Below are 27,952 nucleotides of genomic sequence, written 5' to 3' on the forward strand. Positions count from 1 at the left end.
AATATCCAAACTGAAAATTTGAAAATATTTAATTTTATAATTTGTGATAAGGATTGGGTCCAAAATAGCAAAATTGATAAAAAAAAAATAAAATAATAATAATAATAATAATAATAATAATAATATAATAATAATAATAAAAATAATAATAAATAATCATTTTTAAAAAGTCAGATAAAAAATAAAGAAAAAGAATATTAAAAAAAATACTAATACTAATACTACTACTACTACTACTACTACTATTAATAATAATAATAATAATAATAATAATAATATCTTTTTTTATTTTTTTGTTGTTGTTTCTGCTATGATTTCATTAATGTTATATCTTCTAATGTAAAAGAATGTAAATTTCTTACTTGTCCAAAATAAATACGTAAATGAATCAAATAAATAAATATAAATGCAATAATAACAATAACAATAGCAATAATAATAACAATAATAATAAAAATGCCTTAGCTCATTAGTGCTGACAACAAAGACACTGCTGGTAAATGTGAATATGTCCAGGAATTACAACAATATTAATCATAAACCAGGACAAAATAGTTAGCTAACTCCTCCACAGAATTCCCCAACACCTACCTGCTCTTTTCTAAACCCAGACTTACTTCAAAACACTACTTCATGACCTGAACTTATTTGAATAGCTCTCATTTACTAAAGTACAAAACTGCGTCTCTGTTATAATGAACCAGGCACGTGCTTATACGAGGGGGCCGCATTTAAACGTCAGCCGGGTCACTGGCTGCATCGCCGGGGTAAGTGGAGTAGATCGGGCCCCTGATGGATGACTGCTGCTGGGGCTTTGCGAGTGATTGAGCCTGGCTGTCGCTCCATACTTGATTGATTGAGTCTTAGCTCCAGGGCTGGCAGAGCAAACAGGCTGGGACAAGTGCTTAATACAGTGGAGATGTAAACAGTGTTTGGTTTGCGATGTGTTGTCAGCCAGATAATGGTGCAATTGTTGTTTTGGAGATATGGGAAATTAGAATATCATTATCTTCCTACATCAAAATCTGATCGTTGTCAGATTTCTGGTGTTACCAGATTACGGAAGTGTCATGTAAACAGTTACATCTGCAAAAATAACAATCTTAAAGAGAGGGTGTTATGCAAAATTGACTTTTTGGAGATTTCTACCATGTTATAGCGTTCCCTCATCAAAAACGTGCTTGAAAAGGTTTTAGATGTCATCCTTGCATGTATGTGTAATCTAGCGATCTAGATAGTAGTAGAGAGCCCTACCCGCGGGACCCAACGCAAAACAGTGTGGCACGGGACACATTTTGGAAGCTCATTGCGAGTGCGGGTGGGAGCAGGACTGCACAATGTGGGAGCGGGTGGGTCAGGTGATATAACAAACTAAATATGAGTGTAAAGTAAAATATACAAACATAAGCAGCCTAAATTTGCAGATCTGGTCTAATCTCACGCAAATTTTAGACAATTCCTTTCCACTTCTCCGTGTTTGGTAGAGCTTAAGAAAGTGAACGTCCCCATCTTGCGGGATTTGCGGGCGGAAGCGGGACAAAATATCGCAGATACGGGTAGGAGCGGAAATGAAAATTACAATTCTGGGCGGCAGCGGGACCAAAAATTCTGTCCCCCCCTGTATTTGAACCTTCCTTGTGGTTAGCTCTACGATTCTGTCCAAAACTCAGCCCACAAGTTAAAACACTGAAGGTGCAGTGGTGCGATATGTATCATTTCTGTTGGTGTGGTCACTAAAACTTCAAACTAATTTCCGATACCACGATGATAATAAAAAACACTCTCTATTTAGACAATAGAATGTAATTTTCAGCACTGGATAATAAGTCCTTTCTTTTATATTATCATGTGGCCTTATATCTGTGTAATCCCTCAGTTGTCTAGGTAGGTTACATATACTTATACTTGTTCTGATCCAGCTCAAGATCATTGTAAAGCTATTCAGGAAAGGTTCTGTCCTGTAAATGTGACTATTTTTAGTATTGACACTTGCTCAAATAAGTATGTAGTTTCGATTCTAGTTTTAGTACTGATCTGATAGTATCTGAGCCTCTTGTCTTACCTGTAGTGTTTCTTTTGTGTGTTTCTAGCCGGAGGAGCTGACAGACGTGCTGGAGATCAGTAACATCGTGTTCACCAGTATGTTTGTTCTGGAGATGGGCTTCATGCTGCTCGCCTTTGGGCTCTTCGGCTACATCAAGAATCCATACAACATCTTCGACAGCATCATCGTCATCATCAGGTAAACACGACGGTATAAAGGTTTTCTAGCCAATTTACATTTTTATTAATAGGGCAGCTGCCATATACTGAGAAAATATAGTAATTATGATGACAGGTCTACGAATACACACATTGTTCTTGACTTCTCTCAAGATATCTTTAGCTTGAAGGAAAAAAATTGATCTAATGAAGATGTATGGAATTTAAAAACACAGTGGGGCACTTCCTGTATTACCACATGACATCACAAGGTGGGACACAGTGTTTTCTGTTTAATAGAAGAGCTCTGAATGTGCAGGTTTTGTGTTAAACATGTGTGAATGTTATAATGTTTCCTCATCAAAAACAGACCTGGAGTTGTATTTTGTTTCATTCACACATTTTTAGCTCACAAATCATGCATATTTAGGCTTCTCTCAGGCCCTGCCCTCACTAGTATTCGAGTCGTTTTTGTTGCAGTTGCAGTGTTCGTCCACACTAATCCGAAGGAAAACTGCTCCAGAGATGGAACGATCTGGTGCCGCCAGCTCCCACGAATTAATTTGAGTACAGATCTGATCCGGCACTGTGTGGACGCCTGAAAACACTGATACGTTGATGTAGGTCTATGCACCGCGAAGTAATTTACCGCTAAAACGCTAAGAGGCTAGAATTTATATGTCCATTCACATATACGGTCTGTGCATATGACCTGCAGACATATAATCTCTGAAAAGTTTAACATGAACCATCTCCAACACGATAGAAGCACAGAACAGACTCACCATCAGCAGAACACCACAGAAAGAACACTTAAAATCCACTGAGTCGAGTCCTTTAGTCCAACAGAAGCTGAACCGCATCAGCGCACAAAAGTGAGCTGTTTTTTGAGTGCTTAGTTTATACAAATTAGCCATGTGGTTTTAAGTTTCGTTTATGTAAAACGTAAACACATATGCTCAAAGCTGTGTGGATAGGGAAGCCTTGCAAACACAGAACTGACGTGTGTGGGTGCGGATCGTTTCCGATACGGTGATACAGTGATTCAAACATAGTCTCAAACATTAAACTGTTCCACTTTGTGATGTCATGTGGTAATACGGGAAGTGCTCCACTGTGCTTTTAAACTCCATCCACCTTCACTAGAATCATTTGGATAATTTCAACCCTGGAATTGCCAATCTTGACTGAACTAAAAATAAAACGTAGCTGTTAACTTGAAAATTACCATTAAGTGACAACACAAGGTGGAACAGAGCATTTTGAGCTGTGGAGATGTAGACAGACTTATAATGCAGGTTTACTCAAATGTGTGAATGAAACAAAACAACTCCAGGTTTGTTTTTGATGAGGAATCAACATTATGACATAGATCAGAAAACAGTGTAATATAAGCTCTTTAAACACACATATTCCACTGATATTGACTGATTAATTATAGGCAACAGTACAATGTGACAGCACAAAACAGGCTCCATAGAAATACATAAATATTGCAAGCTGTTTTGCTACAATTGACACCTGAAGTGCTCCCTGCCTGCACTGACACTGACACAGCTTAACACGGCCAGACTCATTCATATTCTACATTTCTCCTGCAGTTGTCACTCATTAGTTTGCACAAGTCTGGGTGCACTGTCTCACCATCTGTCAGCAAAAGCTATCCTGTCTATCAGATGTATGGAGTGAAGGGAGATTCTTGAAATATTTGAAGAGTTCAATTGCAAAAGCAGATATCTCCGTTTGGAAAAAGTGCCAAAAAGTAGTTTTCTTCTTCAGGTAAGTGATAGCGGCAAAATGCATTTGACTTTTGAAAACGTTGCTATACAAAGAGTAAACAGGAAGCTTACGATTACTTTTTTTTTTTTTTTAAGTGGTACTTATCTGTTTTTATAAACTGGCTGGTGTGTTGTTAGTATTCTAATTCTTGTTAGCATTTTGTTGAGGCTCTAAAATGTGGGAAACATGCTTGTAAAGGTCATGTTGAATAATTAATATAACTTTGGACTTTTGAATCCTGTTTAGCAAGTCCATTCAATGCAAAAAAATCTGTGTAACATTCATTTTGTTCATTTTTCAATGTAAAACCAAAAATAAGAAAATGAAAAAACAACTATTTTCTTCATTATTTGTCTCCAAAACCAAAATGAAAAAAAAGGATAACGATTTGTTTTTTCATTTTTTGATTTTGTGTTGGAAAAAATGAATAACAGCTGTTTCCCATTTACAGACTTTTGCTCCACGTACGGACTAAAACAGGACTAACCCAGGACTAAAACAAGTCTAAACCATGTTTAAACCGGTCTCAGTCCTGGTCTGGCCTGGTCTTAAGGCCAAGAACAACACCAAAAGACAAATCCAGCACTAGAAAAGTTAAATGTGATGTTGACTCTCTTCTGCCCCCTAGTGTATGGGAGATCATCGGTCAGTCAGACGGTGGACTCTCCGTGCTCAGGACCTTCAGACTTCTGCGCGTGTTGAAGCTGGTTCGGTTCTTGCCCGCTCTGAGGAGACAGCTGGTGGTCCTCATGAAGACCATGGACAACGTGGCCACCTTCTGCATGCTCCTCATGCTCTTCATCTTCACGTTCAGGTGACTTCTGCCAGCTCCACAAGGAATTAGGACTGTTTAAAAAATTATACATAGATACTAATCTAATCTATCTACTTTGAATAGGTAAAAGTCCTCAGAATTTCAGATGGAGAGCAGTAGCCATTATTTATTTCAAAAACGGTTAGAACAATTAGAAATAGTGCGTGTGTTTTTGTTTCTTGTGGATAGGCCCAGTAATTACAGAGATATTTGCCAGCGTTCCAGCTCAGTTTTAAATTCTAGGCATTTTAAAATGTTGTGATGAACACAACCTGTAAATATCAACTAAACTAGATGATAATTAAGCGCATATCATTATCAAAATCAAGGTTTAAAAGTTTAGTATTGTGAAAACATTAGACATTATCCTAAATGTGCTCTTTTTTCTCTCTTATTCTAGTATTCTGGGGATGCATCTGTTTGGGTGCAAATTTGGCCAGAGGACAGACAACGGGGACACCATACCTGATCGCAAGAACTTCGACTCTCTGCTGTGGGCCATTGTCACTGTGTTTCAGGTGAGCTGTGGGAGATCTGATTCTAATCAAACCAAAGTCACAACAAAGTGACAATTACTAGTTTAGTTTTTCTTTAAGTATTGTTTAATTCCTCCTCTGTCTATTCAAAGATACAACATATTTACTTCTTTTGTTGTCTTTTACAAACAATATTCTGATGACTATATGCATTACTTACCGTATTTTTCAGACCATTGAGCCGGAGTATAAGTCACACCAGCCAAAAATGCATAATGAAGAAGAAAAAAACATATATAAGTTGACCGGACTATAAGTTGCACTTTTTCAGGGAAATTTATTTGATAAAATCAGAGAACAGGAACCGACATTTTATCTTGAAAGGCAAGCGATAGTGATAATAACAACAGAACAGGGAACAACAGGCTCTTAACATCACATATGAACAGTTCTTCAGATATCTATAGTCTAAACAACAGAACAGAACAAGTTTACCAAACTCTGCATCTCACTTCAAATCCCTAAATCCACTGAATTCTTCATCCTCGGTTTCATTTTTGAGCAACTCTGTGACCTCCAGAGATAAACACTGCTTCCTCTTCTGCGTAGCTGTCGTCAGACTCAGCATCATTACTCAATTATTCCAGCCTTTCTGAATCCCGACAGGATTGTTTTGGTTGTTACTGAAGTCCAGGCTTTGTCGATCCATCCAGTGACTTCCTGGAAAGCTGCATGGTGCATCCTCGCTGTTGTCACAAGTGTCTCACTCACTCAGAACTTTCTTTCTGCTGCTTACAATTATTAAGTTTTACCAGAGTGTAAGTCGCAGGACCACCCAAACCATGAAAAAAGTGCAACTTATACGGTACTCTAAATCAGTTTGAAAGGGAGTGATCTGAACTAGGTTTCAATAGGCCTTGTACAAAAGAAAAGTAAATGCATACTGAAATGACAAGGGCAGTTAAGGACTAAAAGAGAGTATTAGCAGTTGTGTTGTTATTGTCCTCTGCTTTCAGTCTTACTAAAGATACACTGTGTAACTTTTCTGGTGGAGGGTCTGCCACCTGCTTGTCTCCATGGCGATGTTATTGGAATGTTCCACAGAATCATATTGTTCTGTAATGTATTTTTTCCCAAGTAAAAAGAAGAAATCCTTGTAAACAGACATATTTACTGTGAGCGAGGTGACTCAGATCTGACCTTTATCTTGGCCTAATTATGCCATCTGCTTGTCTCCCTGGAGATACATATGGTTAATGCCATATGGTGAAACATTCTAGGTAAAACAATAACATACTGTATTTTCCACAATATTGAATGGTCTATTTTCAAACTTTTTTCACATATAAACCACACCTTACTTTAAGGTGCATTAAACAAAACACAACAGTTAGATAAGTCAGTCAAACTTTATTTAATGCATTTACAATAACTCTCAACTTTGTTCAGTCAGTGTGGTTACTGTTCCCTGGCAGTTCAGTGATGATTCTGGTCTTGGTGAAAGCTCGGACCACAGTTGATACTGATCCTTAGCCCAGGCGTCCACGATCCATTGGCAGATCGTGGCATAAGTCGCTCGGCGCTGTCTCCCTGTTTTGGTGAATGTGTGTTCACCTTCTCTCCTCCACTGCTCCCACACAGCTCGCACTTTAACTTTATAACAGCCTTAAGTTTAAAGTCGGTGTTGTAAGCGTGTCTCTTGTGGCATTTTGATATTAAAAGGAATCACAGGATGTATTATCCGCAATGCTCATGACTACAGGAGCCGTAATGCTGCAAGTGTTGCGGCTTTGTAGTTTACTAAAGTCGTACCAAGTCTCCTGAATAAATTAATATAAGGCGCTCTGGATTATAAGGCACGCAGTCGTTTTCTGATGAAATTAAAGGCTTTTAAGTGCGCCCAATAGTGCAAAAAATACGGTACATGTCTCTTTAAGTAATTGAGATCTATTATCTTAACAAGTATGGCTAAGTCGTTCTTGTTGTTTTAATCCAATGAAAACATACACAAAATAGCCCTATTCAATTTTATATATTACCTCTCCAACTGATGCCTTTTACTAATTCATCACTACACCAAGTACAATACATTTTTCATTTGTGGCCAGGTCTTTGCCTTACAAATCTCTTTACCAAATACTTCTCATTAGTCAAACACTGCAATACTGATTTCTACACAGCCACTTTCTCACCGGCTCTCTGCTTCATAATCCTCCGTCCTGCTTGCATGCACACGACACACATGCTCAAATTGCTCTATATATTTTCTATATCGTCCTCCTTTCCTCTAGTGGTTGTCTCAGCACAACTGTGACAGAGAAAGCAGAGAGGAAGGGGCTCTGTGCACCAGTGGGTATAGAGATGCTGAAGTAGCGTTTTTTGTCCCGAAATGTGGTTTAAAAGTTGGACTAAAAGTATAGTTATTGCAGTGTTCCAGAAAGGCGTCAATGTTACTGTGTGGTCTATAGGGGTTTGTTAAGTAAGCAGACATGGAGCGCTTCTTCTCCTGCACCGTTTTAAAAGCTTTCATTTTTCATGCTGATAATGCTTCTCATACTAAACCCGTGTATATATCAGGTGTTGTTTTATAGTGGAAACAGATGCAGCTTGGGCAAGGTTCAATAAGGAAAGAAAATGTTGTTGTAGATTATGGATGATATTGTAGCTGTAGCAAATTTAACAAAAAATAGCACTCATGTTTTGGGTTCAATTCGCTTTTTGTGTGGAGTTTCTATAAACCAGGACCAGTCACAAACCAGGAAGACGTTTGGAAACATGCGATGACAACTTCCGGTGTAGTTCCCGACACTGGGGTTGCCTACCGATAATGATAAAACTAATTGAAGTAAATGTTATTAGCGTTAAAATGAAGGCTGCAGACGTATGTGCTGTTTGGAATCATCTTGATTTGGTGCTCTCATCTCTCCTAATCGCATGTACCCAGTGCGCTCAGAGTTGTGTGTCAGTGGGCAAATGATAAAAACTGATGTATTGTTGTAATTGCTGATTAGCCGAACATAATGGGACACTACAATGACATGTGGATGAAGAAAACTCGGCCAGTTTCTCATTTTTCCTACATTTTGTCAGACTTATTACTGCGAACAGATCCCGCTGGAAGTTTTAATCGCATCTTTCCGTCTTCCTGGTTTGTGACGTAACGTGAATAGAGCCTAGTCATGGATCTGTTAAAATAACTGGAGGGTTTTGCTGCTTGTAGCTGCCTCCAGTTTACGTAGTGCCCACTCATTGGTATTTCAGTAGAAAAAAATCCTCTGGGCTGAGAGAGGATTTTTCTCATAGAGCACAATGTAATCACAAATTGCTCGTGTTGGGCGGATAGGGCACCTACAACTTTTAAAAACGTCGGATTTTGTGACCATTTTTACCTATCATATATAACTTTTTCTCAGCTAAAAATCCTTCAGTTGTCTTAAAAAATGCTTAATAATTGTTAGTTCCAGCTCCGCTCAAGCTCCTCTTGCTCTCATTGGTCAACACGATCACGTGATACACGAGACCACGCTCCATGCATGCGCTTGCATTTATTGGCGTGTGGGAGAAAAGGGAGAAAAGAGCACTACTGCGCATGTTCAATCGGCCCAGAGCCACCGGAGGTCCTATCCGGCTAAAGGTGAATCTGGAGTCATGCGCCATTGAGCTCGTCCATTGACTTGAAGGATGATTTGGGAACTATAAGTGACTATAAGTTACAATATATATTAAACAAATCAGATCTCATTAGATGTCAACAAAACCTTCAAAAAACATGAATAAACCTTCAAAATAATATTAAGTTCAAAAGTAATTAAAATGTTGTCTGTATCTGTTAATATTAATGGTGCTATAACAGATTTTTATGCATTTGGAACATCCTAATTATTCATAGTGATGAGTTTATAAGCCCTTTTCACAACTCACAACAGAGCAGAGTTTTCCCCTGATGTTAAAGCTAATGGTAACGTGCGCTTTCGGATTATTGGCCAATAAAATGCTTCTCTAATTAGATGCAGATCGCAGGCAGCGGACTTATTTTAACCTCAAGAGTTGTTTATATAACACAAATGTTACTGAAATACATGGGGAAAAAATGGCTTCTGAGAATTATTCAGTGAGATACCGTATTTTCCGCACTATAAGCCTCCAACCCCATCAAAAAACGACTGTGCGCCCTGCAATCCAGAGCGCCCTATACACGAATCCACTCGGGTGTCCCAGCATGACTTCAGTAAACTACACACACGGAGCAGACCGCAACCGTGCAGCGAAAAACACCCACAGCCACACTCATCACTCCACGCCGACGAGGAATGGAACGGAGGAACAAACCGAAAAAGCGAGTGCAATGTGCCGCTTCTAGACACGACTGAACAACTGAGTCACTGAGAACACGCCGACAATCCAGCGGTCCCAGACAGCCCCCTCCCTACACGCCACAACTGAACAAAGCCCAGAGTCACCGTGAACGCCACAAACAAAGTCCGACTCACCCATCGAACTGTTGTGTTTCGTTTAAAGTCCGGTGCGGTTTATTTGTGAAAAAAGTTCAGAAAATAGACCATTCGGTGACAGTGCGCTTTATAATCCAGAGCGCCCTATAGTGCAGAAAATACGGTAATATACTGCTAATATTTACCTATTGTCCCCGTTTTCTCCTTTACCTCATATTTCCCTGCATTCATTTCCGTGCTGTGTTCACTCTGCAGATCCTGACCCAAGAGGACTGGAACGTGGTCCTGTACAACGGCATGGCCTCCACCTCCTCGTGGGCAGCGCTTTATTTCGTGGCCCTCATGACGTTCGGCAATTACGTGCTCTTCAATTTGCTGGTGGCCATTTTGGTGGAGGGCTTCCAGGCCGAGGTAAGAGAAACAGCCGGCGTTGTTCATTTGCATTTATTACACAGGGCCGTCGTCAATGAGTGCGGGTGATGGTTTAAACCTTCGGGGTTCGGTTTATTGGATCGGCCTGACTGTATTTCAACTGTGTAAAGTGTTCCTCCAGGGCACCACTTTGAGTCAATTTAATTTGCTGGAAAAATATCACTTGTGGTCATGATAAAAGAAAGAAATTGTTGAAATTTTAATGCAATGACTTAAAGCTGTTTTTTATAGTATGTGAATAAAAGGTGGCTGTTTGTTTTATATCTGCAATAATAGAAAGAAATGGTCTTGGTCTCCATTCGCAGCAATTAAAAACAATAGAAGAGACGATAAAACCAAATGCTGACTTGTGTTTCAATGGAGTATTTTATGCAAAGTCCATTTTTCTCATTTCAATTTAACATTTGCAGAAAGACCACTGTAAAATTCACTAAACTGGGACTAAACTGGGACTAAACCTGGACTAGGCGAGGTGTAAATAAGACACAAACAAAGACTCAAACCAAGATTCAAACCAGGACCAAGCCAAGACTCAAGCCAAGACTCAAACCAAGATTCAAGCCAAGACTTAAACCAAGACTCAAACAGGGACCAAACCAAGACTCAAACCAAGACCCATACCAGGACCAAACCGAGACTCAAACCAGGATAAAACCGAGACTCAAGCCAAGACTGAAACCAAGATTCAAGCCAAGACTTCAACCAAGACTCAAGCCAGGACCAAACAAAAACTCAAGCCAAGACTCAAACCAAGACTCAAGCCAAGACTCAAGCCAAGACTCAAGCCAAGACTCAAACCAAGACTCAAGCCAAGACTCAAACCAAGACTCAAGCCAAGACTCAAGCCAGGACCAAACAAAGACTCAAGCCAAGACTCAAACCAAGACTCAAGCCAAGACTTAAACCAAGACTCAAACAGGGACCAAACCAAGACTTAAACCAAGACTCAAACAGGGACCAAACCAAGACTCAAACCAAGACTCAAACCAAGCCTTAAACCAAGACTCAAACCAGGACTTAAACCAAGATTCAAACCAGGACCAAGCCAAGACTCAAGCCAAGACTCAAACCAAGACTCAAACCAAGACTCAAACCAGGACTCAAACCAAGACTCAAGCCAAGACTCAAACCAAGATTCAAACCAGGACCAAGCCATGACTCAAGCCAAGACTCAAACCAAGACTCAAACCAAGACTCAAACCAAGATGTAAACCAAGACTCAAACCAAGACTCAAACCAAGATCTAAACCAAGACTCAAACCAAGACTCAAACCAAGATGTAAACCAAGACTCAAACCAAGACTCAAACCAAGATGTAAACCAAGACTCAAACCAAGACTCAAACCAAGATTCAAACCAAGACTCAACCAAGACTCAAACCAAGATGTAAACCAAGACTCAGGGACCAAACTGAGACTCAAACCAAGACTCAAACCAAGATGTAAACCAAGACTCAAACCAGGAATTAAACCAAGATTCAAACCAGGACCAAGCCAAGACTCAAGCCAAGACTCAAACCAAGACTCAACCAGACTCAAACCAAGGACCAAACCAAGACTCAAACCAGGACTCAAACCAAGACTCAAACCAAGACTCAAACCAAGCCTTAAACCAAGACTCAAACCAAGAATTAAACCAAGATTCAAACCAGGACCAAGCCAAAGCCAAGACTCAAACCAAGACTCAAACCAAGACTCAAGCCAAGACTCAAACCAAGACTCAAACCAGGACTCAAACCTAGACTCAAGCCAAGACTCAAACCAAGATGTAAACCAAGACTGAAACCAGGACCAAACCAAGACTCAAACCGAGACTCAAACCAGGACCACACGATACGATATCTATTGCGACATAACAGAATTGTAAATATGCTACTTAGAACCAAAGTCTTGTCACAGAATTTTAAAAGGTTTGTCACAATCCAAAAATTAAGATTTAAAAGTGTTTAATAAGTTATTTCTTCATTTAGGCTGTACTGAAACAGAGCAAAGGATACTTTTTTTTAGCTATTGCTGCACCATAATTATTCATTTAGTTTGATATATTGTGAGATTTTTGACCATATCACGATATTTTGTTTATTTTTTCATCCTTAGTAGAAAGCGCAAAAAGGTATATCATAAAACCATAAAACCATAAAACCATAAAACCATAAAAGTAATACCACAAAACAGCTTACCCAGTCCCTTTATGGTTAAAAGTCATATCCTATTTAAATACAATAAAGATAAAGGACAATTCAAGTTATAAAATAAAGTGAAAAATAGCAGTATTCTGAGTTTTGATGTCAGTCTGATGCACCGAGAACAAACGAAGTCTCAACAGAACAGTCTTTTTTGGCGCACTCGGGTGGGTTTGTGGAAGGACCTCCAGTTACTTTTAATTAGCTCCCAGCTGAGCAAAGAGGTCCGAGGCCCCTTCTCCAAACTGTCCCTTTGTGAGTGGGGTCGGGGCAGTAGAGGGAGGAGATATCATTACAAAGAACATAACAGAAAAGTACTTCAGTCTACCGACATGAAAAGACATTACCAAGACGGCAAACAGGAATGAAATCAGATTTAACACTAATGTTTGCTCTTTGGCGTTTCACAGGGAGATGCAAATCGCTCCGAATCGGACGACGAGGGGAAATCTGACAACTTTTCCGAGGATGAAAAAGTGGAGCAGCTACGAGACACAGGTAAATGCATCTTGAATTGAATCTAACTAAAGGATTTAAAGGTGCAACGTGAAGGTGATATGTAAGTTTTCTGGAAGAGCATCTGGTCGGGATGAGCGATATAGCGGGTCCATTATCGGCTGATATCGATACCAATCTGTTGATATCAATTTCACGTTGGCATATATCAATTTTCGATATAAACAGTCAATACCAGACTCATGAGTGAAAGTGGTATCGGCTCAAAAAATCCATTTAGATCTATCCCCAGCGTCTGGCACCTGCTTGTCTCCGTAGAGTTGCTGTTGCTGTGCCTAGAATGTTCCACAATATGGCATTAAATTTGCGATTCTGCGTTTATTAAGTTGGTTCATGGGCCAGACAAAAAATCTGTACCAATTTGGAGGCAAGTGTTAGCAGTAATTTTTAAAAAGTTCCATATCCAAGCTTATTTTTCTATTTTATTTTGACTTGTACATATACATTTTTATAATTATGCCTTCTTTGACACCAGTCTCTTGCTGGTTTTATTCATTAGATTGTTATTATTATTAGAATGTTTTTTTTAATGATTTATTATTTATTTTGTATTATTATATACGCCTGATATGTTGCACTCTCCTTCTGCACACCGGACTGGAACACGCTACAAAAACGCAGACAGGCCTACCTATCTCATTAGAAATATTAAAATTTCTAATCTTTTTGTAATTATTTTATTGACTGTTTTGTTCCAATATTGCTGGTTCAATTGAATGTTGAAAAGAAAAAGAAATGGGCTACATTTAATGTCCAAATAGGCGACTTATGGATCCTTTTATTGCTGGTTCAATTACAGTTTTTCATGGTTTAAAACTTGAGTTCAGAGAGACACGATCACTCAGTCAACAATAAAGTATCCTCATTAATGTTCAGTAATGGTCAAATCCATCTTTATTTTATGATTTACGAATAATGTCTATTGACTTGAGTCGCGAAGGTTTGTGACTTTTAAAATATGGGTCCCCAGAGAAAAAGTTTGAGAAACACTGAGCTACTGTGTCCAAATAATTACCCTTGTGGATCAATAAAGTTTGTCTAAGGCTAAGTTATACTGCATTTCTCTTTTTTCTGACTGAATCTATATTAAATGTTAATTCAAATGTTAATTCACAACTCAGCCTTATGTATGAAAGCTTTATGCCATGTCAAAGCGATTATTTTCATCTTCCTTACCTCACTACCTCTTCTCTATGTCCGATATATAAAAATACGCAAAACTCTTATATTTGTGCCTTATTTACCCTTTGCAATTTTTGCAGTTTTAATTATTTTGAATTTCATTGCAATCATAATGCATTTTGGGAGCGTGTAATTTCCCTTGTGGATCAAAAGCCTAAATTCAACCTGAGATTTCCACCCCAGCCCACAGCAAAATTTTAAACTGTCTCTTTATATCAGGGGTGTCAAACTCATTTTGGTCCGGGGGCCTTATCCAACCCATTTTGATCCCAAAGGGGCCGGATCAGAAAACTCATGGAATATAAACCCCAAAAATAACAATAATATAAGTTCAAATATTTGTGCAGAGAAACGCAAATCTATTACAGAAATATTTTTTATATATTTTTTATATTATAATATTATGAACAACCTGAAACTTTAAGAAAAATTTCAACATTTAAAATATTTTAGTAGAAAACCACCCAAGGGCCACATTAAAGGTCTTGGAGGGCCGGATCTGGCCCCCGGGCCTTATGTTTGACACCTGTGCTTTATATTATTTATTGAACCCAACATATATTTTTTTATTTTTTTTTGTACAGAGTTGAAGATGTACTCCCTAATGATGACCGCCAATGGGCACGTGGATCGCGGCTCCATGGCCCCGCCCATCATCATGCACACCGCGGCCACGCCCATGCCCACGCCCAAGAGCTCGCTGGGGCCCGACTCCATCCTGGGCGACGAGCAGCTGTTCAGGGACGCCATCTCTCTGTCCGAAAGCGGGAGTGTCAACGCAGAGTCTCGGGGGGCAGGACCGTCCATTGACCCCATAGCGTACGACCAGCGCTCTTTGGTGAGTAATAGACAGAAGTGTAAATATTGAAGTTGATGTTGTAAAGTGCTGCCAGGGTTGTTTCTAGATTTGTTGAGGCTCCTTTGGGGGCTCTTTGTTTGCAAAGACTCTTCATCCCTTAGAATTAGATCATCAATATTTCAAGGAAGTATAATCTTAAATCATTTCTAGACTGATCAAAAGTAATGAAACAAAAATAAATTAACAACAGACAGTGACACATGTGGTTTATAATTTCTCCTCAACAAGCAGATTTGGGGGTTTTAATTTTGAGTAACTTTTTTCTTCCAACATCTTAATTTAGATCTTTATTGAGTTGTCACAAAAAAATTAAGTGCAAAAAAAACGAAAGATCCACACTGCAGTTCTTTGAAGCTCCCAAACCTTTACTTCAATGACACTAAAATGCGACGCCTCGGGCCAAGCTCTTCATCACACAAAAATATTACGAATAATTGTCATTTTATGTATATGCAACTGCTACTCAGTGTTTCTTCTTGGTGTGGCAGTGCTGATAGCTGAATGTCACATGACTGGGGATTTAACAGGCGCAATGTAATTTATAAAAGTTTTAGTTAATTATTGCATTAGAAATATTAAAACGAAACAATATAATTTAGACCTAATTTTAAACAAAGTTATATAACTTCGGAAATGAATTGTAATGAGGCTCTGGTCCATGGAGAGGAAGAGAGTGACTCCAGTGGCACACGACTTAAAAACCACAATAATAACTGTTCTAATCACGTTGCTGCACGTGTTATTAACCGTGTTTTATATAATACACAAGCTCATTCTCAGGTTACTGACTACCGTATTTTCCAGACTACAAGTCGCTCCAAAGTATAAGTCGCACCAGCCAAAAAATGTGTAATGAAAAGCCAAAAAATGTGTAAAAAAACATGTAAGTTGCACTACAAGTCGCATTTTTGGGGGAAATTTTTTTTTATAAAATCAGAGACCAGGAACTGACATTTCATCTTGAAAGGCAACTTACAGTAATAACAACAGAACAGGGAATAACAGGCTGAATAGGCATCTGGTATGTAAACGTTACAGTTCTTCAGATAACTGTCCTATAAACAACAGAACAGAAGAAGTTTACTAAACTCTCCATCTCAGTCCAAATCACTAAATCTATTGAATTCTTCATTCTTGGTGTCACTTCTGAGCAACTCTAACTAAATCTATCTTTTAGCCCGCGATTCGTTTTTTTGTTTTCTTCATTGCAGTTTGAGTATCCTCTGTTTTTCACCAGTCCCTCACACGTCTCTCACTCACTCCAAACTTTCTTTCTGCTGCTCGATTACCATTTTCGGCTGCATATTTCACTACTTGCAGCAAGACAGCAGCTCTTTCTGCAGAACACATGTGCAGTAGCGCGAGAAGTGACAGTGGTACAGGAGTAATAGGAGCAGCAGATACTGACACACAAGCCTCGAGCCTCTCACACCTGTCAGTGTGAAAAAAGAACAAACATGTGAAATTATATATTTTAATATATAAATCACACCTGAGTATAAGTTGCAGACCCATCCAAGTCACGAAAAAAAAGTGCAACTTATAGTCCAAAAAATACATTATATGAAACGCATGTAAACCCGATAAAGGCAGTGTCAAATGAATTTTAAAGGTGGCACAAATGACTGCAGCAGAAAATCTGTTTACTTTTACCCATAGTACAACTTGTACAGCTTCTAGTTACTACTGTCTACTACAAACTACTTCTAACTACTACAACATCATCATACAAAAGTTTTTACACAAAGCATAGTGCATTTATGATCAGAGATGCAAAAACTAATTTGTAAGTAGTTTTTAGTAGAAGACATTCAGCTGTGGAGGCCCCATAGTAGCAGATGTGACCCCAAGCATCTGCTCAGTTTACTTCTGCCAGCAAACATGTGAAGTGCTGTTCTTTAATATGCCTGTCCTTATCTCACAGCAGAGCATCTCCAGTCCCGGGCGGCGCTCTCCGGCTCTGCCCCGCGGGACAGGAAGCTCGTGGGGCAGCCGCCGCTCCAGCTGGAACAGTCTGTCAAGAGCCCCGAGCCTCAAGAGACGGGACACCAGCGGAGAGAGGGAGAGCCTGCTGTCTGGAGACGGAGAGGGAGGAGCGGAGGAGGAGAATGCAGAAGAAGAGGAGAAAGAGGACGCAGCCAACAACAGACTACGGCCCGCGTCTCTGGAGATCCTGCAGGCGTCTACGCTGTGCCCCTCCATAGTGACTGAATACGGGGACTGCAACGGGAGGACCATCTACGAACCTCCAAACATAAGCCCTGACCTCAAAGATGACGCCAATGACGATGAGCTGGATGACGATGTAAGTAACGTCAAATAAAAGTGAAGCATTACTTACTTATACTTTAAGGAGACACAATGTTGGTTAGTTGGAAAATTGCCATGAACGTCATCACAACAAAGTCCCACATGCTGTCGTGCCATCAAATAGATCACGCTAGGACTTTTATTGGACTTTTCTTTTTTTCCATTTGTGCCTAAATGGCTGCGTGATGTTCTACTTGCATCACCAATTAAGAAAATAAAACAAAGAACAAAGTAAGTACGGAGCAATGGGTGTGTATCGTAGAGGTGGAAACGAGGTAGATGAGAGCAATGACTTACTGAACGCAGGAGAATTAAGATTACACAAACCTGCATGAAACAATACAATAAATAATAATACTACATACTTTGATTGGTTAAACAAGAAGAAAGAACAATTATAACATGGTTAAAAGCTCCAAAATGTCACTTTTATATATAAACCATCATCTGTATACTGTATCACTTATACTGGCATCTGGAGGGTAATTTGAATGTTAATAGTTAAATAAATAATTGAAATAGTCGAATAAATATTGAAAAGGAGCAGCTCAGAAATGACCATCCTTCAGGGCACTATCAATTACACATAAAGTCCATTTATGTATAAATGATTGAACGTATTGGGCAAACACGTGATCGTAATGCCACCGGTCACCAGACTGATTCAGGCCATTAAAGAAATGTTGAAATGAAAAAGAAAAAGACAAGTTCGTTTTTACAGTATGATATTGTGCGTAAAAATCCACTGAGAAGCACTTTTGATTAGCTTTCAGTTCCAACATCATCTTTAACTACCTAAATCATATATTTTTATATTTATGACAAAGTTAAAGGTGCATTGGGTAACTTTTCTGGTGGAGGGTTATTACTTTGCTCGAAATGTTCCACAGTAGTATTAAATTTCAATTACAGGAGTTTTTATTACTTAAAAAACATGAGCACGGTCGCCTCTCCACAGATCTAGCGTGTAACTTGGCTTGGTGGTGCCATTTTTTTGTCTCCGTGGTGATAGATGATGACGGTGATTAATGCAATACTGTGGAGCATTCTGGACCAAGTAATCTGAGGTGGCCAGATTTTCAAAATTAAAAGCTGGGAAACACCCACATTGGGATGGTTGGTATTAGTGTTGTAGTACTCAAGACCGGCCTTGAGACCATTTTTTTGTGGACTCGGTCTTGTCTCGGTCTCGAAGGTGCTTGGACTCGGTCTTGTCTCAGTCTCGAAGTCTGACACTTGATGAGTCATAAAATGCAGATAGATTTATAAAAACATTGATATATATGTGTCAAAATAACTGTGAAATATAAATAAATGTCAAAAATTACAAAGAGGGTCTCGATTTGGTCTTGATGGCCTGTGGTCTCAGTCTTGTCTCGGTCTCAGCCTTTAAAAGTCTTGGTCTTGTCTCGGTCTTGACCCTCAGAGGTCTTGGTGTTGTCCTGGTCTCGGGACCCTGTAGTCTCAGACAGGTCTTGGTCTCGATTGGTCTTGACTACTATACTAGTTGATATAAATAAAATTGTGAAAAGAGACTGTAACATTTTGCATTCTCTTCTGATGCTGCTTTTTTTTTTTGTTTTTTTTGTTTTATGGTCATTTGCAAACACAGTTTTCTGTATTTTGACCAAACAAATTACAATTTATGATCCTCTTTACTGTTGGCAGGGATCTAATTAGTCAAAAATTGTGATATTCCTGTTTTCAGTCCTGGTTTAGACCTGGTGTAGTCCTGGTTTAGGTTTAGTTTAGTCCTGGTTTAGATCAAATTGGTCAGAATAGAACATAAAACTGGGACAAATGACTGGTTTTGTATAAATCTGCTGGGACAGGGGACACAAGACTCAAAACTGGGACTGTCCTGGGTAAATAGGGACTGGTCTGGTCACCCTCAAGTAGTAACATCTTCATGAAGACAAGGAGGTAACAGACCCGCCACCAGAAAAGTTACACAGTGCACCTTTAGTAGTATATATAATTAGATTTTAGACTATTTTGACATTTGGGATTCAAAATAGTGGCAAAGGTTGGCTTTAACCTATTGCAGCTTTCAAATTATTCAGCAAAACCACTTTATATGCCAAATAATACTAAAATAAAACAGTCATAATAACAAACTCAAACCAATTTCATACTCTGTGATCTGTATTCATATCTTTTTGCCCTTTATTTCACAGCTCACACAAGCAGCGACTACAGTATAGCTCTTTAGCTTGCTTTGCACTCTCCCTGTAGATCCACTGACACATTTGCTGAGCAGCTGCCTTGTGCTTTTCACGCTCTTATGTAATTTCTTAATCACTTAATCTGCCTCTCTGTTTGTTTAGACTCCTTTTTTTTTTTCTTTCACTCCCAATCCCTCTTGTCTTATTTGTCCTTTGTCACCACATAACTTCCGGATGCGATTTGCGAGTGTTTTGTTTTCTTATTACAGCCAAGGGGGACGGTCGTGTCATTGAGTTTGGGAGCGAGTCTCTCCTTAGCGCTAGAGCATGTACAGTTATTGTGCGAAATAGGCTCCAGTTCGGGTTTTATCGCCCCCGGGTGGTTTCCTCTGACCTCTGCAGCGGCGATGATTGTTTTATTGAGTCTAAATTGAGTTTGCAAAAGCATGAAATCCTCTGAAACAAAAGGCTTGTCCCTGGGCTGTCTAGAAATGGGGGAGTTGATACAGTGCGCAGTCTGCGGGTTGGGTGGATGTTGTTTTGGATTCACCATGACACTCTTGGATCAAATATTATTGGATACTACAAGATACTGTATTTAATTTTCTTCAGTTATTCTCATTCTGAGCATCCTAATTATTCACCACAGTGAGTCCAGAGACCAGAGTGGAGCTTTCACCGTACAGTAAGGCAAGGCGAGTTTCTTTGTATAGCACAATTCATACTCAAAGTAATTCAAAGTGCTTTACAGAATAAGAAATGTGTTAAAATGACAATAAAAACAAATCAAAACATAAATAATCATCATAAAATTAAAAAGAGAGAGAGATAAAACTAGAGAGAAGAGTGCTGAGTGTGGAATGAAAAATTAAAACTAAGGCTAGCAACAACAACTAGCATGTTAACACATACTTCCTGATAACAATAAATTACTAGATTAATAGAAGACTAATTATAGATGATAATTTTGACCTCAAGAGCTGCTTACAATATACTGTAGCTGTACTGGAGAAAGACAAATTTGGCTCAAATACATGGACTTTAATTTTAACTAATTTAATTTTAATTTTCTCCCTTACTAGTTTATTTTATTAAACAAGATAGTATTTTTAAGCCAGAGATGTTCATTTTGTCTTCTTATGTACTTTAACTTCTTGGGTTCTTTTTAAAGACAATACAGTAAAGTGTATTTACCTTGTTGATATGTTTCAGCTGCTGCTGCAAACCATCTTCAGAACTGTCCCCGGTGTTGGTGGTGACGTGGCACAGACAGCATTAACCGTGATGACGAAGCGTTTCACCTTTCACACACCTGGGACACCCTCCTCCAGAGAACACCGGGCGACGGGAGGCGTGGTCAGTCTGAGCGACCTGCAGGTCCATCAGGCTGACCACGCCTACAGGAAGTAACAACAGCTGATCTACGACATTTCACCACCAACACCGGGGACAGTTCTGAAGATGGTTTACAGCAGCGGCCGAAACATGAAAAGAACCCAAGAAGTTAAAGATAGTGATTTTATTGCTAGACTAGTTTTTATATAATTAGGTTCTTTTTTCAGACCAAGAGTTTGTTTTCATGCCTGAGGAGGCAGGATGAGAGCGCCATCTGCAGTCCGACTTCCCCAGAACAGTATCCCAGTCGGACTACAGATGGCACTGTCCTCCTGCCTCCACCGGTAAAAAGACAGTGCCAAAATGTGTTTAAATCAGCTGACCAGACCCGTCACAGCAACATCAGCAGCATCACGTGAGGAAGACCACTAGTGAGCAGTCGAAACTGTCATGCAAACATCAGAGACAGCAGAGTGCAGAGCAGACACACTAGTGAGCAGTCGAAACTGTCAGACACATCATATGCAAACAAACTCTCTCTGAAAAAAAGAAAAAAAAAGAATAACTAATGAAAGAGAAGACCATGAAGAAAAAAACAACAATTTAACCTCTTTGGACTATAAACTAGTTTTTGCCAAGCTACTTTTGTCACGTAATGATCTGTCTGACCTCCATTAATGTGTCCCAGGTGTGCAATAAAGTAAAGGTCCCTTGTCTCGGTTCATTGTCCTTGGTGCTTTTCTGTTGCCCCTGGTAATTTTGTTTCATTCAGTATGGATAACACTGGCATTGATGATTTTTTTCTCTCTATTTCTCTTGCAATATCTTGCTTTTTTCTTTTTTATGTTGATATTTTTTGTTCTAATCCACACAGAATCTTGGACAAAAAATTTGAGCTAGTATTTTTAAAAGTCATATGACCACATAGTAAAATGAAGGAAGTCATTATATTTAGTTTAATTCTATGGTATTAAAAGCTTGATTATCCTGTGGAATTCACTCTATAGTAGTCTTTATAAATTTTTTCACCACCCGGTTGTATTTTGCGCTTTTACATTGTAGTATCAACATTTTTCTTAGCCCCAAATCCATTTTGAAATTTTAGAATCTTAACAACACTATTTTTAGTCTTTTATTGCTTGTGTTTATGTCTTTTTATGTGTTATGCTATTTTCTTTTCTTATAATCCTCTTTTAAACATAAACCAAACGTCGTCCCTTATATCACAGGCAGCCAGGACAGCTTGGTTTATACCCTTTAACTTTACGTCTTTTCCTATGCGTCCGTGTGAAGAACAGGAGCTTTTTGAATATAAACTGACTCAGGAGCTTTCATGCAGTCCACACACACACACAGAGACGCGCAAGAGGCACAGAGCCAGAAAAGCAGGGAGCGTGGAGCCTCAATTTAGACTGTGTTTAATTGGACATGTCAAGTTAGCATTCTGTGCACCTTTAAGCTTAATTCTGTTTGTTTTGGTTGTGTTTCTTTGGAAAGCTGTAATGAGTTTGACCACGCTTGTCTCGAACTCAAAGATGGGCCGAGAAGCTGCGAATAAGCCAATATTTTCTGTCTGTGCTTAAGTGAGTCTCGTTTAGAAGACATTATGGATTTCAGCTGCATTTTAAAGGGATTGAAAAGTTCTTATAACATTGTGGGTTTTAAAATTCTTTAAAACCCCACTGAAAACTTTTATTTCTAAATGTAGTCTTAGTGACAAATGTTGGAGGAAGTGTGGACTTGTGGGCGACCAGACTCACATATTTTGGGACTGCCCCGATATAAAACATTTCTAGATTGATGTTAAAGATGTTCTACAAAATATATTGGCTGTGGACCTGTTGATGGACCCAAAGATATTTTTGCTTGATATATTTCCTGATGGTCTCTCTCGCAGTGTTGGGGAGTAACAGATTACATGTTCCCGGAGTTACGTAATCAGAGTACAAATAATGAGTAACTTTATTCAGTTACACTTACTGTTTCCATGAGTGGTAATTGGATTACAGTTACTTTGTTGAAATAAATGGATTACACTGCGGTATTGTACTGTTTTCACATTCTGGTCTAAACCAGGACTAAAACCAAGACTAAAGCAGGACTAAACCAGGACTAAACCCGGTCTAACCAGGACTAAACCAGGATTAAAACCAGTACTAAACCAGGACTAAACCAGGACTAAACCAGGTCTAAACCAGGACTAAAACCAGTACTAAACCAGGACTAAACCAGGACTAAAACAAGTACTAAAGCAGGACTAATCCAGGCAACAGTGATCGCATATAAAAATCATTTCTCTATCAATAATATTTTTAATCTGGTTAAGTAAAGTCTGTTTTGTTTTTTTTTTTTTTTGTTTTGTTTTGTTTTTTCTTTCTTTTAGCAGATAAAACATCTGATGTTAAGATCCTAGTCTTTTCTTCTCTACAGTAAAACAAAAGTCTGTTCATGGAGACTTGGGGTCAACAGACAATTTGAAGAGAACAAACATGAATTTTCAGGATGTGGTTGCTACATTCATGTAGTTTTAAAAAACATGACAATATCAAGTAATTCAAAGTATTCAGATTACATTACTCACTTTAAGTAATTTAATGGATTACGTTACAAACTACATTTTGGGGTATGTAATTTTTTGCATTTTTTTCTCTCTTTTCTTCTTCTAGAGGGGGGAAGAGGGGGAAAAAAGTGAATATATAAATAGTTTGAAGGCCCGGTCTCAGGACACTGTTGATGCAAATTGATTTGTGGCAATAAAAGTTCAAAAAAACAAAAAAAAACATTGTGGGTGGGATCTGTTGTTGATATTGTTTGTAATTAATGTGCTTTGTAATAAAGTAAAACATGTTTTGCCCCAGTTCAGCATAGTTCCCTCAAGCCTGAAGAGGTTTTAGCAGTCCATCCATGCATGTTTGAATAATTTTGCAATCTCTCTCGGGCCATGTTCAAACCCTTCTTATGGTCAGCTTCTGTCCAACACTCAGCCCACAAGCCTACATCATTTATGCTCCCACAGAACGATTCTCCATAAATATACATAAACATGATACAAAACTGTACACAGCAACTTGTCAAACCTAATGCGATGTGCAGTAGCTTCCTTGGCAGTCAGTACCCTCTCTTTAAAGGAGTGTGCGTGTTTATTTTAAGTTCTGTTTTTCAAAAGATGTCAGATTTCAAATGCCACCTAACAAGTTTGCTTTTATTAATGAAACAATATTTCGCAGAAATGTTGTTGTTGTTGTTGTTTGATGTGCGTGGTAAGAGGCAGTGCAAATTTATTTTTAAGTGACACAACAAGGTGAATTTCTAGTAAACAAATTTGTAGAAAACAGATTGCTTCTTGTTCCCGACACGGAGTATGACTTGAATAGATGAAATAATGGCACAGTAGACAAATGTGATAACAATAACAAGAGGCGTGTAGTGCCTCTTCAAGGTGCCGTACCTAATTTTAAATGGTTTGCAGTGGCCGAAAGTATTCTTCACTTTCCTTATGCATTCCAAGCATCCAAATTATTAACCATGACAAATTTGTAAGTGCTTTTCACAACTTTGAGAGGCCAAGCAGTTTTGTCATCACACTACTGCTAAAGGAACACAGATGTAGACAGCACACAGCGGTCTCATTTTGACCTTAAAATCACATTTTTATATATAACCTGTGTATTTATATTGAATCATTATGAATATTTGTGTTTTATTTTGTCTTTTCAGAGTTCGTTCTGCTTCTTTGTGAAGAGGGAGCTGCAGAACCTGAAGCCGCGTTGGTGCAAAGAGCACGAGGACTGGAACCTGTACCTGTTTTCACCTGAGAACCGGTCAGTCAAGTCATACGCACTTTTCTGTTATTCTGTGTTTTATATAGATGCCATTTGTGTTAAATGCCAAGTTGTATTATACAGTTAAACATGAACATGTGGAAATTAAAGTTAGAAGTCTTGTAATAGCATCTCAGCGTTTATGCTTAGTGTAATTAGCATTACCCTAAAAAATAAATATATATGTGTATTTTTAAGTTACGTAACAGCTTAGTAATTGGATGCAAATAGGTTCAGGAATTATAAATTTTGCCCTGTTTCCATTGTATAAGACAATACCAACCTGTACTAGCCTGATTCATCAGCCAGTTTCACTTCTTGGAAACCGTCTGACCTCACAGCGTTAGGATTCGTTCGCTCCCGCGTTAGGCGGGTACTTTTTTATTTAACCAATCGCTCCTATTTGGTCATGACATATGTGCCGCTAACAGGACTAACTGGTATATTAAGTTTTTCCCAAATCCCATAGGAAAAAGGGCAATAACGTCTTTCCCCTTGATAAAATTCACCAAACATTCTCTTTGTTCTTCGCTGATTGACTGGTGCCTGAACTTGCTCTTCCAGGGTTCTTGGAAATCGTCTAGTGTATTCCGATTCCTGACCTATTCGCTGGAAAGAAATTAAATTGAGCGGAGTCACTAGGTGGCACTCACCTGGTTAAACCTGTACTAGACCACAACTAAACCATAACTAGGACCAAACCGAGTCCACATTAGGACTTAACCGGACCGAACTAGGCCAAGTGTGCCTACAGCCGTATAGTAAATTTTGTATTAGATCCTATTTTTAAACTTAAACATATTACCTAAGTCTTGCTAAAAATAAATACTACTAAATTATGACTTTAATTAATTAATTCAAGGCCCATATTACACAGTTTTTTGATCTATGTTATAATGTTGTTTCCTCATCGAAAACAAACCTGGAGTTGTGTTTTGTTTTGCTGACACTTGTTTAATACACAAATCTTGCGTATTTAGTCTGTTTTTCTCTCAAACACACTGTTCCACCTTGTGATGTCATAATAGAAGAAGTGCTCCACTGTGTTTCTGCACCTTCACTAGAATCATTTGGATAATTTCAGCCCCGAATTTTGAATCTCACACTGAACAAAAGGTAAACGGTAGCTGTTTACTTCCTCCACTACATGACATCACAAGGTGGAACAGAATATTTTGAGTTTTGGTGATGCAGACAGACTAATAAACCAGGATTACTCAAACATGTGAAACAAACAAACAAAAAAAAAGTCCAGATCTGTTTTTCATGGGGTAACAACAATTTTGCATAATATATATTGAATAGAGTACTAATAACATCTGAATAATAAAACTAGAAAGTTATAGTAAATAAAAAAAGTTTTAGGGTGCCAATATACAGATTTGAGTAAAAAAATATGGGTTGCGCATTTTATTTACTTTCAGGTTTCGTTCGTGGTGCCAATCGGTCATTTCCCACAAGCTCTTCGACCACATCGTGCTGTTTTTCATCTTCCTCAACTGCATCACCATCGCCTTGGAGCGGCCAGGCATAAAGAAAGAGAGCACGGTAAACGAATCCTCCTGTTATAGACCACAATTCCCCATACTATTTTAATGTTATTTTCAATGTCATGTTCTTTTTATTAAAACAAACTAAACTGACACGTGTTGTCGATGTGTGTTTTCAGGAGCGGGTGTTCCTGAGCGTCTCCAATTATGTATTCACTGTGATCTTCCTAGCAGAGATGACCATTAAGGTAAACATTTTGTGATTTGGTTTTATTCTATATGTCATAGCAAGGATTTAAAGCCAGTCCTAAAGAGTAAAGTCCTTCCAAACAACAACATATTCTGTCTGTATAGAGTCTTGACCCTGTTGTGTAGTATTATTCTGAAATGCATTGAATTCTTGTGTTATTTAAGCTGCTAATCGGGTCATATTAATACTTTTTGCACGTTTAAAGATGCATTATATCACTTTCCTGGTGGAATGTTTGTCACCAGCTCGATATTATTGTTAGTAATGTTCCACAATATTGAATTAAACTACATAAATATTGTATGAATTCAATTACAGGTGATTTTGCTGCTTAAAAAAACTTGAAATACAAATTCTTACAGTGTCCTTGTCTTCATAGATAGATAAATAAATGCCATTATAGCATGCCCTGTAACATAAAGCAAATACATCTCCCTAGATAAAAGTAAATAGCAAATTCTTTACCAGAAAAGGTACACAGTCCACCTTGAAATTACTCTCTGCCCTTTGAATATATGCTGATAAAAAGTATAACACATTTGAATCTCAATACTGTTCAAACATAAAGGGCCAATATTATGCTATTCTCTGATTTACCGTATTTTTTGGACTATAAGGCGCACTTAAAATCCTTAAATTTTCTCAAAAATCGACAGTGCGCCTTATAACCCAGTGTATGTGTTAATTCTGGTTGTGCTTACTGACTTTGAATCAATTTTATGTGATACACGGTGCTCAAAAATCTGTCAAAATATTTTAGTACGACTTTGGTAAGCTTCAAAACCGCACCACTTGATGAATTGTCAGAGCATTACTGCGACTATAGTCAGGAGCCTCGCGGAGTAAAAGGCAAAGTATAGTTCTGTGTTGGCATTTATGACATCGATAAAATGCTATAGAGAATATATGTACATTAATATATACAGTCTAAGCCTTTGACCTGCAGATTTATAATCTCTGAAAAGTTTAACATGAACCATTTCCAACGCGATAGAAGCAGAGAACTGGCTCACCATCAGCAGCACATCCTCTGTCACAGAATGAACACACATATTCCTTACATAGTTTATGCAAATTAGCTATGTTGTTTTAAGTTTCGATTCTGTAAAACATAAACAAATGTGCGCAAAGCTGCATTAAACACATTATTAGTCAATGTATATTTAAACAAACTTAAATTATCCACCTATATTCAAATTCATAATACACATTTACCAAGACAGGGAGGCAACACCGGCCGAGTTATGCCACGATCTGCCAATGGATCGTGGATGTCTGGGCTAAGGGATCAGTCTCAAGTGTCGTCCGTTTGTTTTGCTTAATGCGCCTTATAATCCGGTGCGCCTTATGTATGAAAATAGACGAGAGAATTCAACATTATTGATATTGCGCCTTATAATCCGGTTAAAATATGGCATGTTATGATGTTGTTTCCTCATCTAAAACAAACCCAGAGCTGCATTTTGTTTAATTCTCATATGCTTAACGCTTAAACCCTGCATATTTAGTTCTTCTCCCAACATTTTGAGCTTTGGAGATATAGACAAATAATAAAGCGTTACTCAAACAAGGTCCTGGTATGTTTTTTAAGAAGTAACAGCATTATAACATGGTAAGAGTCAATTTTGTGTAATATATAGGACCTTTAATCAACACATATGGTCAAAGTTTTTCTCCTCACAAAACCA

The 27,952-nt window shown here is 38.4% G+C and overlaps 1 protein-coding gene across 1 annotated transcript in view; it reads left to right on the plus strand.

Moving 5' to 3' along the window:
- Positions 1-27,952, plus strand: part of cacna1ha (calcium channel, voltage-dependent, T type, alpha 1H subunit a) — a 294,384-nt gene that overhangs the window by 216,477 nt on the left and 49,955 nt on the right. The window contains exons 14-23 of the mRNA XM_055152604.1: positions 2,091-2,242; positions 4,610-4,795; positions 5,196-5,313; positions 9,978-10,133; positions 12,747-12,834; positions 14,619-14,872; positions 16,821-17,198; positions 24,421-24,524; positions 25,949-26,072; positions 26,194-26,262. Coding sequence (XP_055008579.1) covers positions 2,091-2,242; positions 4,610-4,795; positions 5,196-5,313; positions 9,978-10,133; positions 12,747-12,834; positions 14,619-14,872; positions 16,821-17,198; positions 24,421-24,524; positions 25,949-26,072; positions 26,194-26,262 — 1,629 coding nt within the window. The remainder of the gene's footprint in view (positions 1-2,090; positions 2,243-4,609; positions 4,796-5,195; positions 5,314-9,977; positions 10,134-12,746; positions 12,835-14,618; positions 14,873-16,820; positions 17,199-24,420; positions 24,525-25,948; positions 26,073-26,193; positions 26,263-27,952) is intronic.

Source organism: Boleophthalmus pectinirostris, unplaced genomic scaffold (assembly GCF_026225935.1).
Source record: "Boleophthalmus pectinirostris isolate CB_2022bp ecotype Guang Dong unplaced genomic scaffold, ASM2622593v1 HiC_scaffold_17, whole genome shotgun sequence".
Lineage (NCBI taxonomy): Eukaryota > Metazoa > Chordata > Actinopteri > Gobiiformes > Gobiidae > Boleophthalmus > Boleophthalmus pectinirostris.